At 40.7% G+C, this 13,935-nt stretch overlaps 1 protein-coding gene across 1 annotated transcript; it reads left to right on the top strand.

Moving 5' to 3' along the window:
• The first annotated feature begins 548 nt into the window (after positions 1-548).
• smfn (small fragment nuclease) lies at positions 549-6,504 on the top strand. Its single transcript, XM_050034585.1, has 6 exons — positions 549-835; positions 2,839-2,922; positions 3,010-3,087; positions 4,386-4,497; positions 4,590-5,739; positions 6,367-6,504. Exons 1-5 carry the CDS (start codon positions 575-577, stop codon positions 4,727-4,729), a joined length of 675 nt encoding a protein of 224 aa, XP_049890542.1. The 5' UTR covers positions 549-574; the 3' UTR covers positions 4,730-5,739; positions 6,367-6,504.
• The last annotated feature ends 7,431 nt before the right edge of the window (positions 6,505-13,935 follow it).

Below are 13,935 nucleotides of genomic sequence, written 5' to 3'. Positions count from 1 at the left end.
ACTTGGTCTGCATGGGGACTTATGGGGACACTTGTAAACAGCAACACAGAGGTGACATATGATATAGGTGGATGTGGACTGATTGCTGATTGAAGAGTTGTGGATAGAAGTTTCACACGGGTGCATTAGAGATTCATATTATGCAAGTAATTTCTATCAGCTGTGAATGGATGTTTTCCTCTTGTTCTGGGTTTTCTATGAGATCTGGTTTAACTGCTTGGAAAAAAGGTGTGAATATGTGTGAAACCAAATAAAGCGTGCATTTGTGAGAGAAGACTTCCGCTGTGCTAAGAAAATGTCTTAGCAATTGAGGATAAACTATAAAATAAAACAGATAGAAGCCTTATCCAAGCAGGGCTTTCGGGAATTGGAATTGCAGATTAATCATTACAATCGATACTCATAAGAGAAGATTGTGAAACAACAAAATCTGAAAAATGTCACTGGACTCAAGGATTTAACTTGATCCATGTAGTTCCTCAAGTGACCTGTGGAGGGCAGCAAAGGCGTTTGCTGCGTCGAGTCTGCCGCTTATAGCACCAGAAGAAGAAGAAGAGGAGGAAGCCGGCCCAGGATGTCAGTGTGCTCGCGAACTTCGGCATGGGCTCCCGTTACCTTGGAGTTTCTCTTCAGGAGGCAACAGCCCGTCCTCCGGTTCAGCAAGGCAGCGTCTTCATTACACTGCAGTAGAGTTTTCCATAAAACCGCACCGTGTAGCCGTGTCATAAACCCCTTAACTTCAAGATTCGCAGCATTTTTTGGCTTCCAGGTGACCAGAAGAATCAGCATGTCGTCCGGTGCGATGTCCCAGAGAATGGTTTGGGTGGACCTGGAGGTCAGTGACAGCGCTAAAAACCGGGTTGTGTCGTGAACATACTGTTTTAAGTTAGCTAACATTAGCTAGCACTACGCCAAGCTAAATAGAGGGAGACGAAATGATGCTAATGATTCTCAGTAGGCTGTGTAACGGTTTATCGTTACCTGACACGTTAAAATCAACCTGGGGATTGTAACTAACGGTTATTTAACGTCTGCTAATGAGAGAAAACCCCGAAACGTAACGCTAATTAACGTTAATCAACCTTACAAGCCAGAGACACCGACAAGATAAATACGTATTTGGTCTATGTCACGTTTTAGCTAACTATTCCTGAGATGCTAACTGGACATTCTGCCACCAAAGGTTATGCTAACGATGTAAACACCTAGCTAGCAGTTTATTGAGTAAACCCTTTGGGGCGAGCTTTTACATGTTAGCATCATGGATGTCTGCATCATGCTAGTTGTTTTGCTGACTGAAGCAACATAATGATGCATGGCGTGGACAACGGTACAGTAACAGTACTCTTTTAAATGTGCAACATCTGCTTGTAAGTAGTCACACATTTGTACAGGAAGACTCCAGTTTAAAAGATATAACTGAAAAATGACCAGGCACAATGTAACACCACATGAATGAGTAAAACAGCAAATGCACGTGAGTTGCCTTAAATTTTGAACTATGAGACATCACACTTGGTGCATCAAGTAATATGTATATCACTCCAACCCCTATAAGTAAAAAAAAACTGCATTATGTGACACTGTAATGAGTACGAAACAAGACATTAGATGACGTAATTTTGGGGTTTGGGAGAGACACACCAACATTTTTCAACATTTCAACACATTTTTCGATAAAATGATTAGTCGACTAATCGAAGAAATAATCGACAGATTAGTCGACAATGAAAATAATCGTTAGTTGCAGACCTAATGCACAACTTCAGACACTTGACAGGTGCATAGGAGGAAAGTGTCCTTAGGCCAGAGGTCGGCAACCTTTAGGCTACTATTAACACAGCCATTACTGGCAGATACAAGCAAAAAAAATCTGTCTGGAGCCACAAAACATATTTAAATAAAGGTAATGGCTTATTAAGTCTAAATTATCCCATCAACATTACAAATAGGTCTAAATAAGCATTCAGTAATATAATTTACTACAAGAGGGCTACTCTGCACTGGGCTAGTTATAAATATTTAGTACTTTAACTTTGCAGCGTTGGTGGTGGAAGCAAATAAATCTGTCGACTTTTCCTTTTTCGGATTTGGCTATGCGTAGTTAGCCGCTCTAGAGAGACTCCAGGTGAGCCACTGCTACTGGAGTTCAGCAAAATTTAGAGGAAAAGGCACCAGGTCATGGATGTATGATTCGCATTTTAGTTAGTGAAACATTTTTAAAAACTTTTTTAAATACAATGTATGGGCTCCACATTTCTGCAATTGTAGAATGCAATAATCACCTTAGGCCTACAATAATGACAAATGAAAATCTGAATGTTAAAAAAAAGGTTCCTCATTTCCATGTAATTTTATGTCAAAGCCACAAGGAGCCAGTGGAGAGGGTCTGAAGAGCCGCAGGTTGCCCATCCCTGCCACAGGCGAAGAAAAGGGGATTCCCACACACTGTTGTGTTTCTTGCAATCAACTTTTTTGGTTAGGTCACCTTACGTGATGAAGGTCTAACGACCAAAACACCTGACGGTGTGCGGGAGTTATCTTTTCTTCGCCTGTGTTAGATTGTTTTTGTGCCTTTTCTCAAAAAGGTCTGAATGACACACTTGGTTACGTGATGATACATGTTGCCTTGGCTGTATGCAAAGATGGCAGATGCAGGCATACGACTACCTCGCAACAGTTATTCCAAGGGACTTTGGGCCTTTTGTGAAGATGTTGTGAAGTAATCCATGATATTTAATAATAAAATACGCATTGTAAGATGTAAAGTGATGCTGATTTTTGGGGCAAATGTTAGAGATCTATCTTTGAGAAGAAGTCTGTCTGTGTGTTATTTAGATGACAGGTCTGGACATTGAGAAGGACCAGATCATTGAGATGGCGTGCATTATCACAGACTCTGAACTGAACATTTTGGCTGAGGTAAGATAAACATATACACACACACTTGGACTGCTGATTCTCTTCTGTCTGTCTTGTCAGTTAAATTCATCTGTTCTCGCTTGACAGGGGCCCAACTTGATAATTAACCAGCCAAACGAGCTGCTGGAAGGGATGTCAGAGTGGTGTAAAGAGCATCATGGAAAGGTAAGCTGCGTTTGTCGTCAGGAGCTTAGAAGGAAAATACAGAAAATGACATTGGGCGGAAAATGATTTTTGAGTGAGTTTGAAACTTTAACCATTTTGGACAATGGCCACACCCAATGCAGTGGTGTTAAACGAAGCATTCTGCCCATAACAACTAAAAGTAACAATCAACATTAATTCCTGGGACAAATGACTCAAAACAAATAAAAAAAGAAGTAACCACTGTCACATTTTTACTGGCCTTCATACTGCCTTCTACTGTTCACTAACCTGTTTTTATGACATCAAACTTTACACACTAGTTGAGAAATAAAAAGGTAACTTATCTACTTCAAAGCTGTGTACACCGCTCTGGTCTACTGGCAGTCAGAATGCAGTCTATCGACTATTTTTAATAGTTTTCTCACGTTTAAAAAACACACATATGCACTAATTGTGGTGGGAAAAAGGGCGCATGTTTTAGTTTCCAATGTGACATATTTCAGCCATATTCTGTTTAACTGATGTTGTTAAAAGATGTATCCATTCTACATTGTGACTTTTAGATGTGAGAATGTTTTTAGTTTGTTTTCCATTTTGCTGTGGTTAATACAAACAAACATTTGTATTAAACAGAATACGACTGTTTGGTAGCTTATGGTTTCCAGTATGCATTTACATTTCTTCATACCATAAATCACCCATTCTTTGAGATAATTCATGTCCTACTAAAAAAAAACAACAACTTAAAAGTAGCTTTTATCAACACACTCATTCTGTTTTTGGAGTAAACATTTATTTTAAAGGATATATTTATTAAAACATTAAAAACATGATTTCTAAAATATTTTGATGTGCTTTAAACTTTTTGACTTCTAAACTTACCCTGTACCAGAAAACACCCATGCCCCAGACAATAATTCACATCTTCAAACTATTATATAGAAACAAAAATATAAACGTACAGTGTGTACTGATAACATCTGGGTAGAAATATAATTCTGTAATCATCTTAGTTTTTGAAATACTATTTTTTTATGAAAATTTTGGCCCTTTAAAGATAGATCCCAAGTTTTTTGTCAACTCTGTCAAGCCCATTTAAAGGCATTTGGCCCTGCTTTTGGGCTCAACTTGAACTCCACAGACCACCTTTGACATACAGACACGAGTGGTATTGATCTTCTCATCTCCTCGCTGGCAAGAAAAGGATTAAGTGTATTTACCACAATGTCAGACTTTTCTTTTAAGGTAGTGTGTGAGAGAAGGTATCTGTTAAAAAGTGTTCAGTGATGTGTACAGCCAGTGTAATTGTGTCTCAGTCAGGACTGACCCAGGCTGTAAAGGACAGTAAAATCACCCTGGCACAAGCAGAGTATGAGTTCCTGTCCTTCGTCCGGCAGCACACCCCGCCTGGATCCTGTCCCCTTGCTGGTGAGTTACTTTTTGTCATCAGCTGCAGTGCTGTGATATCACTCAACCGATCTGGCTCCCACAGACATCTGTTTTGATTCCTCTCCCTGCAGGCAACTCTGTGCATGCAGATAAGAAGTTCCTGGACAAGTACATGCCACAGTTTATGTACCACCTTCACTACAGAATCATCGACGTCAGCACCATTAAGGAGCTTTGCAGGCCAGTGTTTGCGTGGCTGTGGAGTGTCTGAGAGTTGGTGTGCTGTTTTGCAAAGATGCACGAGTTGCAGTTTTCCACATTTGTCTGTACTTTTTGTTTGTTTAGCATACTTTTAGCTCATCTAATCAAGGCCATGTTATTTACTCAGGCCCCACTAAAAATCTGTGTCCCATTCATTAGTTTGCATGTCAAAGACCCAGTTTTAATATTGCACTGCTGAGTAGGTTCCGTAGCTCAATGATAGTGTCTCCTCTTAGTAGGGCTGCCCCCTAATAGTCGACTACAAAGGTCATAAGTCAGCAAGATTTCATTGGTCGATTAGTCACAGCAAAAAAAAAAAAAAACGTAACTCAATATTAGGAGCTGTGCCTTGTCAAAATAAATCAAAACCTGTATGATTGGACCATATGGGACTTTAATTTGAAAGGACAGACACAGGAAGTGTCCACGCTCAGCAGTCAGACAGGAGTCAGGTTAATTTCCAGGGCTGGTACCTGCGGTTATTCCACAGGCTAGTTAATAACATGTCGGGCAGGAAATCCAAAGTGTGGGATCATTTTGAGAAGGTGAAGGACGAACCCAAGGTGATATGTAAACTCATCTTCATTGGTCGACTACAAACATGACGTATCATCTGAAACATGGAAGTAGCTACATGCCCATTAGCCCACAGCGTCATTAACAGGCGGCTCGCTCAGTGTGTGACGTGCACTTGTAGATAAAATATAGGCCTATATTAATGAAGGTTCATTAGTACGGTTTTGTATTTCTCTGTAATGTAGCACAGTGTTAACAATGTTACTGATACTATTCTTTCTCACACCTTCAACTCAAACCATTGTGTTGTCCCGCCCAAAATTTATATTTAATTAACAGGGGGCGGCCCTACTACTTAGCAGTGCATCAGAATAAATTAAAGATAGTATGGCATTCTCTTCAGTTTGATTGCTTTATTAGACAAATATTTTGTTCTATAAACGTATACAGACGGTGGTATCCAGAGGAATACAAGAACGTGCCTCTCAAGAAAGCAGCCCACAGGTAAACAATACAAAAACACATCTGAATTATCATGTAAAGTATGATTGTATTTTTTTTTAGTCTTGTAGCTTTTGCTGCTTTACTCACCAAAGTAACTGCTGAGATCCTTGATTACGATGGCGTCACTCTAACAAAGTCAGACAATCAGACAGATTGTCTAAACCACTTTCTTTGAGGTCATGTTGAAAATAAAATGTCACTTCTAAGTCTTCATTGTACAGTAAAATTGCACGACTTGAGTAAGTAAAGAGGATCTAAGTTGAAGCAGGAAGTGTTTCCATAAACCGTGATAGATTGTTACAACAGACAGTTTGGGTACTAACTTTAATGTTCAACTTTGTTTCTCTTCAGAACAATTTAAAATAACCTGGGGCTTTGTTTAAAACCTCCCTGATCATGTTTCTCGCCTCAGCTGACTTCTTTTTAGTGATATTGTCATGCTCTGAGATCTCAGTAATTAGGATGGTAAGTACACCGGTATCTCAGTGAACATAGCTGGTGGCAAAACCTGCGAAAATAAGATCCAAGTTGAATCAAAACTGATCCTTTAAGCTTACTTTTAAGGTTCAGATGAATATGCATAATACAAGGAATGCAGTTAAACTGGTTTCTTCCTCCTTCCCGCAGAGCCTTGGATGACATCCACGAGAGCATTAAAGAGCTGCAGTACTACAGAGCCAACGTCTTCAAAGCCTCAACGGAGGAGAAGAAGCGCAAGATTGTAGAAAATGGAGGCAGCAACAATAGTTAGCAGTCTTTAGTGTTGTGTCGTAGCATTTCTTGACAAAAAGCAGTTAAATCAGTCAGAGATATATGTGATTTCTCTTCATTGATTTTAGTTTCTGTTCATATTTAGCTGCCCAACAATCCTTCGTTTCAACATTGTTCAAAAGTTTAACATGGAGGTTTCATCAAAGGGAGCATGATTCTTGTGACAGTTCTTTCAAAAGAAAGCTATTTTTCCGAGTTTAAAAGAGGAGCATTTGAAAGTGACCTTGCAGTTTTGTATTTATTTATCTTCAGTCTGGGATTGACTTTGATTTTCCCTTGTTTTTAAAATGAAACCAAATAAACTATGATCCCTGAGGAAACAGTCCGTTCATCCTGCGTCACCTTCATCAACCAAATACTAAATACCTCATCAACACACACTGAATGTAACCGAGTTTTGGAGTATGTGGTAGATTCACATGGGAGAAGTGACTGAATTACACAAAAGTACACACAGATATTTTGTATGAAACTTTATTTGTTGAGTGTGGTGTTGATGGGCCCCTGATGCAGTCTAATAAAATGCTGGAGCAGCTCACAGACAGAATACTTAACACTGATGTGATGTGACAGCTGCAGAAACCTGGTGGGAGACAAGCCAACCCTAAATGTTTGGGAAACACATTGATTGATGATGCAATATTCTACTTTCTTTTTTAATATTACTAACTGCCAAAACAAATCCTGATATAGTACACTAATGTATACTTCATTGTGTATATACAGTGGTGTATTGTTGAGCTGTAGCAACACTAGATGGCAGTGTGCGCCTTCGTAAGATTGGAAGCACAGCACAATGCCATGTCTCACAGTGAGGTAGAAATAAAAAATGAAACAGGCAATGAATGAAGACAGCTGAGATTTATATGAATTCATACTGTTTAATGATGCAGAAGTATGACTCAATTTATACACAAGTGCTTATTGAAACCATTGTTTGGTGTTGCAAGGATCAATTTCAAGAGCTGTATTTGAATTGTACACATGACCAAAGTCATTATTGAACCTTTCTGTCTATTACCTGTTTGTTCAAAGTTCAGGATTCATGTCTTTCAACTGATAGAAAAGTTTATATTTACTTAGAATTTATAGTTTGTGCACAGTGCATTCAGACCCCTTCACTTTTTCATATTTTTTTATATGTTGAATTATGCTGACTTTAAATAAATTAACTTTTTTTGCTCGTCAGCATACACTTGCTGTTCGCTTTCTTAGGTACACCTGTTCAGCTGCTTGTTATTGCAAATAGCTAGTGAGCCAATCGTGTGGCAGCAACTCAATGCATTTAGGCATGTAGCTATGGTCAAGACGACCTGCTGAAGCTCAAACTGAGAATCAGGGCAAGGAAGAAAGGTGATTTAAGTGACTTTGAACGTGGCATGGTTGTTGGTGCCAGACTGGTCTGAGTATTTCAGAAACTGCTGATCTACTGGGATTTTCACACACAGCCATCTCTAGGGTTTACAGAGGATGGTCCCAAAAAGAAAATATCCAGTTAGCGGCAGTTCTCTGGGTGAAAATGCCTTGTTGATGCCAGAGGTCAGAGGAGAATGGCCAGACTGGTTCAAGATGATAGAAAGGCAACAGGAACTCAAATAACCGCTCGTTACGACCAACGTCTGCAGAAGACCATCTCTGAACCAACAACATGTCCACAGTGTACCCATCTTCTGATGGCTACTTCCAGCAGGATAACGCACCATGTCACAAATCTCAAATCATCTCAAACTGGTTTCTTGAACATGACAATGAGTTCACTGTACTCCAATGGCCTCCACAGTCACCAGATCTCAGTCCAATAGAGCACCTTTGGGATGTGGTGGAACGGGAGATTCTCATCATGGATGTGCAGGCGACAAATCTGCAGTAACTGTGTGATGTCATCATGTCAATATGGACCAAAATTTCTGAGGAACGTTTCCAGCACCTTGCTGAATCTATGCCACCAAAAATGAAGACAGTTCTGAAGGCAAAAGGGGTCCAACCTGGTACTAACAAGGTGTACCTAAGAAAGTGGCTGGTGAGTGTACCATAATGACAAAGCAAAAGCTGAATTATTTGACTGGTCAGGGTTGAGAGACAGCTTGATAGAATAAAGTACAGAGATATCATAAATGAAAACCTTGTCCAGCGTGCTCAGGACAGGGTCAAAGGTATCACCTACCAACATGACAATGACTCTAAGAACGCAGCCAAGACACAAACACACACGAATAACAATACACACATACAGTAAACACCACCTGTACCTGTCAGAGCAGACTGGTTTTAATTAAAGGATTGTGGAGGGGAAAATGGCACTGCAGGCTGCAGGGTTTGTATTGTGCAAAAATGATTTGTTCAAAATCAGGGTCTGCTGCTTTTTAGATCAGTCGATCTGGTAGAGTATCTCAAAGGTTGACATTTCAACTTAAATTAGCTGTATATGTGTGTGTGTGTGTGTGTGTGTGTGTGTGTGTGTGTGTAGTCTGTACGTGGCATTGCAATTCCATTGTTGACTCATCACATATTCTCCAGTCCCCACCCTCCACTGCCATTTCTCTTTTCTTCTCAAAAACAAATCGATGGGGAAGCAGACAACGTGTGCTTTTCACACGCACACATACCCGCACACCGTGTGAACATGTGACAGCCCTCAGACTCCATCCCAGCCTCCCAGATTTGACTTAATCTGACAAGGCAGGTCATGAAAGGGAAGGCGTAAAGCCTCTTCTAACCCAACTTCAAAGTGAGGTAGAGGATGTGGAGATGAATAGACAGCGTTCTGACCTGGACTGTGTGCATCCATGCTGTGGTGTGAAAACTCTGTGGCCGTTAGCTGACCCCTGAAGTGCAGCCAGACTGTCAGTCAAATCTTTGTTAGCTTTTTTTCTTTTCTTTAACAGACAGGTTGAGGAATCTGCTTATCTCATATTACTGCTAACAGCAATCACAGTTCATTAAAACATGAAATATGGTGGAGTCTGCATCTACCACCATACAGCAAAAATCTTTTAAATTAATTAGAGTGGCGGCTTTAAGTATCTGGGAGCCAAGGGCTGTAATTACTGATGTCTGACAGGTTTTATTAAGTGAAGAGTATGATCAGTTATTAGATGTACTGTAGCAAAACATAAACCTAGAAGGGGGTATTCAAAGTTGAGGATTTCTAGTGTCAAATATTAATGTCCCCCAATTATCTTTCTCCAGCTATCTACTGACTCCTGGCATTGTTAGCATTGTGCATCTCTTCAAGCCTGGTTAAGCAACTTTTTTAATCATCATGTAGTGGCTGTTAAAACTTTATGTTTGGTTTTTTGGTTCTTTGACCCGGTGCGTCACTGAAGACCACTTTGGCTTTGTCACATGATGGAGGTAGACGAGACGACGCTGCTCGGCCCCGTGAAAGCACTGTTCTCTAAAATTCCTGCAGTAAGGAATTTCTGTACCATCGGAGTACTGCAAGCCTGAAATATCACCTCAACACAAAGCATTTAGCAGCGAACCCGGAGGTCCAAGCTAGCACACCCTCTGATGCTAGCACTAGCAGCCACATTCGACTAGGCGTTCAGACGCAAACTGAGTAAGTCTACCTGTGCCCGACTAACTAACTCCTTTGAAAAATGGATGGTACTGCAGACCAGAGGTTAAGGAGTCAGTTGTGTCCAAAATCCAGCAGCCTTACTTTGACACATCTGCCAAAATTCATAGAATTGAAAATTTTAAATACTTTCACATCAAAAACTAATGCATGACCTCAGCCCAAGGTCCAAGACGGGCCAATGCAAAAGTTCCCCTGTCCATAATTCCTTATGGCTGGCCTGTTTATCATTACGGTAATGTTTCATGGCTTAAATTACCCGATGTTGGTGCAACAAACATGGCTGGAAATGCCACCAATGTCTCGCTAAAAAACAACCAGTTTTGTTGTTATTGGCATCCAACAGTGGTCTGCAGCTTGGCAGCCATCTCGAGCCACAATCCCCTCCTCTTCCAAATGATGAAGTCAGCTTATATACATGTATTCAGAGCTACATCACTTTAGAAGTGTTGATATAACACGTCTGAAACGTACACATGTAACATTGCCCTGCTTTGCAGAAACGTATAATGCCAACATTTTCATTTGGTGACTGGGCTGGTTACGGACCCCTTCCCATGCTGTGACTGGTTGTCAGTCTACTTATTCAACATTTATGGCCCCAGGAGGATCCTCTGGTGCCACCGTCAGGCCAGACTTCACATTTTTACATCCTTTGCCACACTAGTGGTAAGACGAAGACGAACACTATTACTTTCTAGTGGGATCATTACAGCATCATGGGGCAGCTGTGTTGGCTATAGACACTCACAGTCTTGTTTTAACTGGAGCACTTTGTGCTGCACAAGTAAAATGTGAGGCCACAAGAGAGCGAACTTACCATAAAACACTTTAAACCCATAGAAATCAATTAGACAAAAAAGTCCTTTAGAGCCAGGTGTGTATCCAGCCTGATCATACTCATATATTGGTTTGTGCAGAAAAAAGTACTTGAGCCAGGAGGAGATATGGCATATCTTTTTTTCATATTAAGTTTTTGTATCAGACCTTCTGTCGCATTATAATTCATAATGGCAATAATCATTTAGTGGCAACAAAGCCAGCCACATAAGCACCACCAAGACTTGGAAAATTGCCATAAATTTAGCACAAATTTAACGGAGCTAATACCCAAGGTTTTGCACTAACATATGGTTTGGCCCAGAGAGAAAGTTCGTCTCAGCAGCTGTAATTGCTGACAACAACAACCTTGTTAATTCAACATACGTAGGAATAGTGTATAAAGAGAAGTTTGTTTTAGGGGGTAGTAACATCTTAAAATCTGAAAGATGTCATACATTATTTGCAGCTAAAAAGTTTTTTTAACTGCTAGTTGATCAATCAGTCAATCGGATTTTACACAGAAGACTTGGGCAGAATCTTTTGGTAGATTTTTCGAGATTATGATGAAGGACATATTTCATCATTACCACCAGGGTGACATTACAGTTTCAGACCTCTCAGACCTTTCGCACTTTTTCTTAGCAATGCTTATGATGAAATTTTCACAGCCTTTATGTGTCCTGTCCCTCTACCCTTGCTCCTGTGGAAGGCACCGCTGCAAAGTGCACTCAAACTTCATGTTCACTGTAATTAAGTTTACTGGTATTCTGCAGGATGCTCACCTCAAGAAAACTTCCAGGCTTCTCTGTGAGTGTTTAATCTCTGCAACAAGCACAAGGTGCAGGCCTGTGGTGCAGTACAGCAGCAGGCTGATCGTCTCTGAGGTGCGCTTGACAGAGCTGTGCCCCTGCTTGCTGTATTTGGCTACCTGAATTAAGAGCGTCGACTGTGAGGCGGGATGGGGCTGTGCAGCTTTAAGGGAGGGATTCAGGAGACAACTTGCCATATGTCCCTGCTTCAGAGAAACCAGTGTTTGCCATCAGCAGGTTTTCACCCTCTCAGCAAGCCTTTGATCTGTGTGTGTGTGTGTGTGCATATGCTTGCAACTGCATAATGTTAATGAATAACCTGATGTCATCAGCACCAAGCTGTGGAGGTGATTCACATCTTACTGCAGAGCTGTTGTCTTTACTAATGATCAAACTGACCTTGCCTGATATCAGACAAAATTGTCAACTTGTTACACTCCGCTTACATCTTTAGTCTGACATTGCGTCCACTGTAACTGATTTCGAGGGGGGAGGGGATTTGATTTTACCTAGCCAATCACTAGAGACCAACATATCCGCCTGAATCAAGCACCATGTTAAGGCTACACTGAAGCGTAACCATGCCAACATATCTGTGCAGTCGGGGTTTTAAGATTGATGCAGAGTGAAACAACCACAATGTCAGGCACTATTGAAAAGACATATGGGTTGTTTTTAATTTTAACAAAGAAGCCGCTGTTTATGTCACAACATTAGACGAATCAGTCAACTTCAACTTTGTGGAGTGGGCAGTTTCAAAGGTCTGGACCCAGGCAAAAACGGACCTACTCCAATGCACAGTTGCTTTGGGTTTCCAAAGCTTACCATAGGTCCTGTTTACACTTGGTGTTAACATGCATCCTGGGTGATCAGATCATGAGGACAGCTCTATCTACAGATGCGAATGTACCCAATGCATCCTCTTTGTATCCGATCACTCAGACCTCACCTGGAGGTGTTCTGGGCTGACCACATTCCTTCAGCAGTATGCATGTGAATGTGTCCTGGGCCACAGTAAAGGACCACATACTCACCTGACGTCCCTGCTTATCCAGCCCCCCACCGGAAAATAAAACTTTCTGTTGCTGCTGTTACACAGGTTAGACACAGCGGTGAAGGACCATCTCCGAAGCCTCTTTACTCACCTCTCGGGCCAGTGGTTAGCGGGAGTAAACGACGCAGCAGCTGTTAAACTGTCCCGGGAAACTCACACCGAAACGATTAATTGCGTGATGCTAGCAATCACCCGTCACTGCATGTACAGGTAGACTCTGACAAACTGTCCCTGAGAGACTTTCTGAGAGGCTTTTATCTGCCTTGAAAGTTATGTAAAAGGTAATTTCATTTAAGGAAAAAAACATTAAAGATATCTCCACATGAAGAGCATGATTGGACTAGCTCAATATTGAAGTTTGCATATTTTCTTCTGTATAAAAATTGCGGTAAAATAGCCAAAATTGGGCTCACTTGAAGATTTTATAACCTTTTGGACCTTTGTAAGAGATGTGTTGAAAAAGCCATTTGCTTTGCTGTTTTTATGTATCTGTTCCTCATTTTCATGCTTTGCTTTGTTGTGCCATTTTACATTTTAAGTTATTTTTAAACATATTTTCCCCTGTGTCATACAGTATATACAATGCATTTAAATCAGTTACGTAACAACTGTCTGTATGCGTCTTTTTTGTCTCAGTTGCACTCATTGTGGACCATTTCCTAGAGATCACTTTTCTTGTTTGTGGTTCTCTTCAAATGTGGGCCTTCAAATATGTTACTGGCAGTTGTTCTCATTGCTCAAACACATTTTCCGATCACAGCACAAACAATGATTCCAGTAAACCCTCAACAACTGTTCATTGTGACAGCAGGGATGTAGTGCAGTGTAAACCCAGTTCAGTTCAGAGTATCTTTGTTCTTCAGTTGTTTGTATGACTCTTTTATAGGCCGATAAATCTTTATGACTTCAATTTATAGCAACAAAAATACATGCACAGAAAGATGTGAAACAGCAACAGAATATCAAACTGAGTGCAGATAACACAAACTACCAACATCAACCCAAATAAATACACAACTATTCAGCTTAATAAATGTCTGCTGTGTGACAGATGTGCAGCACACAGGTTGTCGAGCCCTTCCTGACTGACTCACCCTCACATGATCACTTGGAAATAACAAAGTACTGCCAACAAACTGCTGCAGCAGTCCAGCTGAGAC

The sequence above is a fragment of the Epinephelus moara genome, chromosome 3 (genome assembly GCF_006386435.1).
Source record: "Epinephelus moara isolate mb chromosome 3, YSFRI_EMoa_1.0, whole genome shotgun sequence".
In the NCBI taxonomy this organism is placed as follows: domain Eukaryota; kingdom Metazoa; phylum Chordata; class Actinopteri; order Perciformes; family Serranidae; genus Epinephelus; species Epinephelus moara.
Note: the sequence above shows the minus strand (reverse complement) of the source record. Positions and strands in the feature narration are given on the sequence as shown.

Excerpts from the sequence above, each read along its gene's own strand:
- smfn (XM_050034585.1), top strand. The coding sequence starts at position 575 with ATGTCAGTGTGCTCGCGAACTTCGGCATGGGCTCCCGTTACCTTGGAG. Across the intron at positions 836-2,838 it reads TGGTTTGGGTGGACCTGGAG|ATGACAGGTCTGGACATTGA; the intron begins GTCAGTGACAGC and ends TGTGTTATTTAG. Across the intron at positions 2,923-3,009 it reads AACTGAACATTTTGGCTGAG|GGGCCCAACTTGATAATTAA; the intron begins GTAAGATAAACA and ends CTCGCTTGACAG.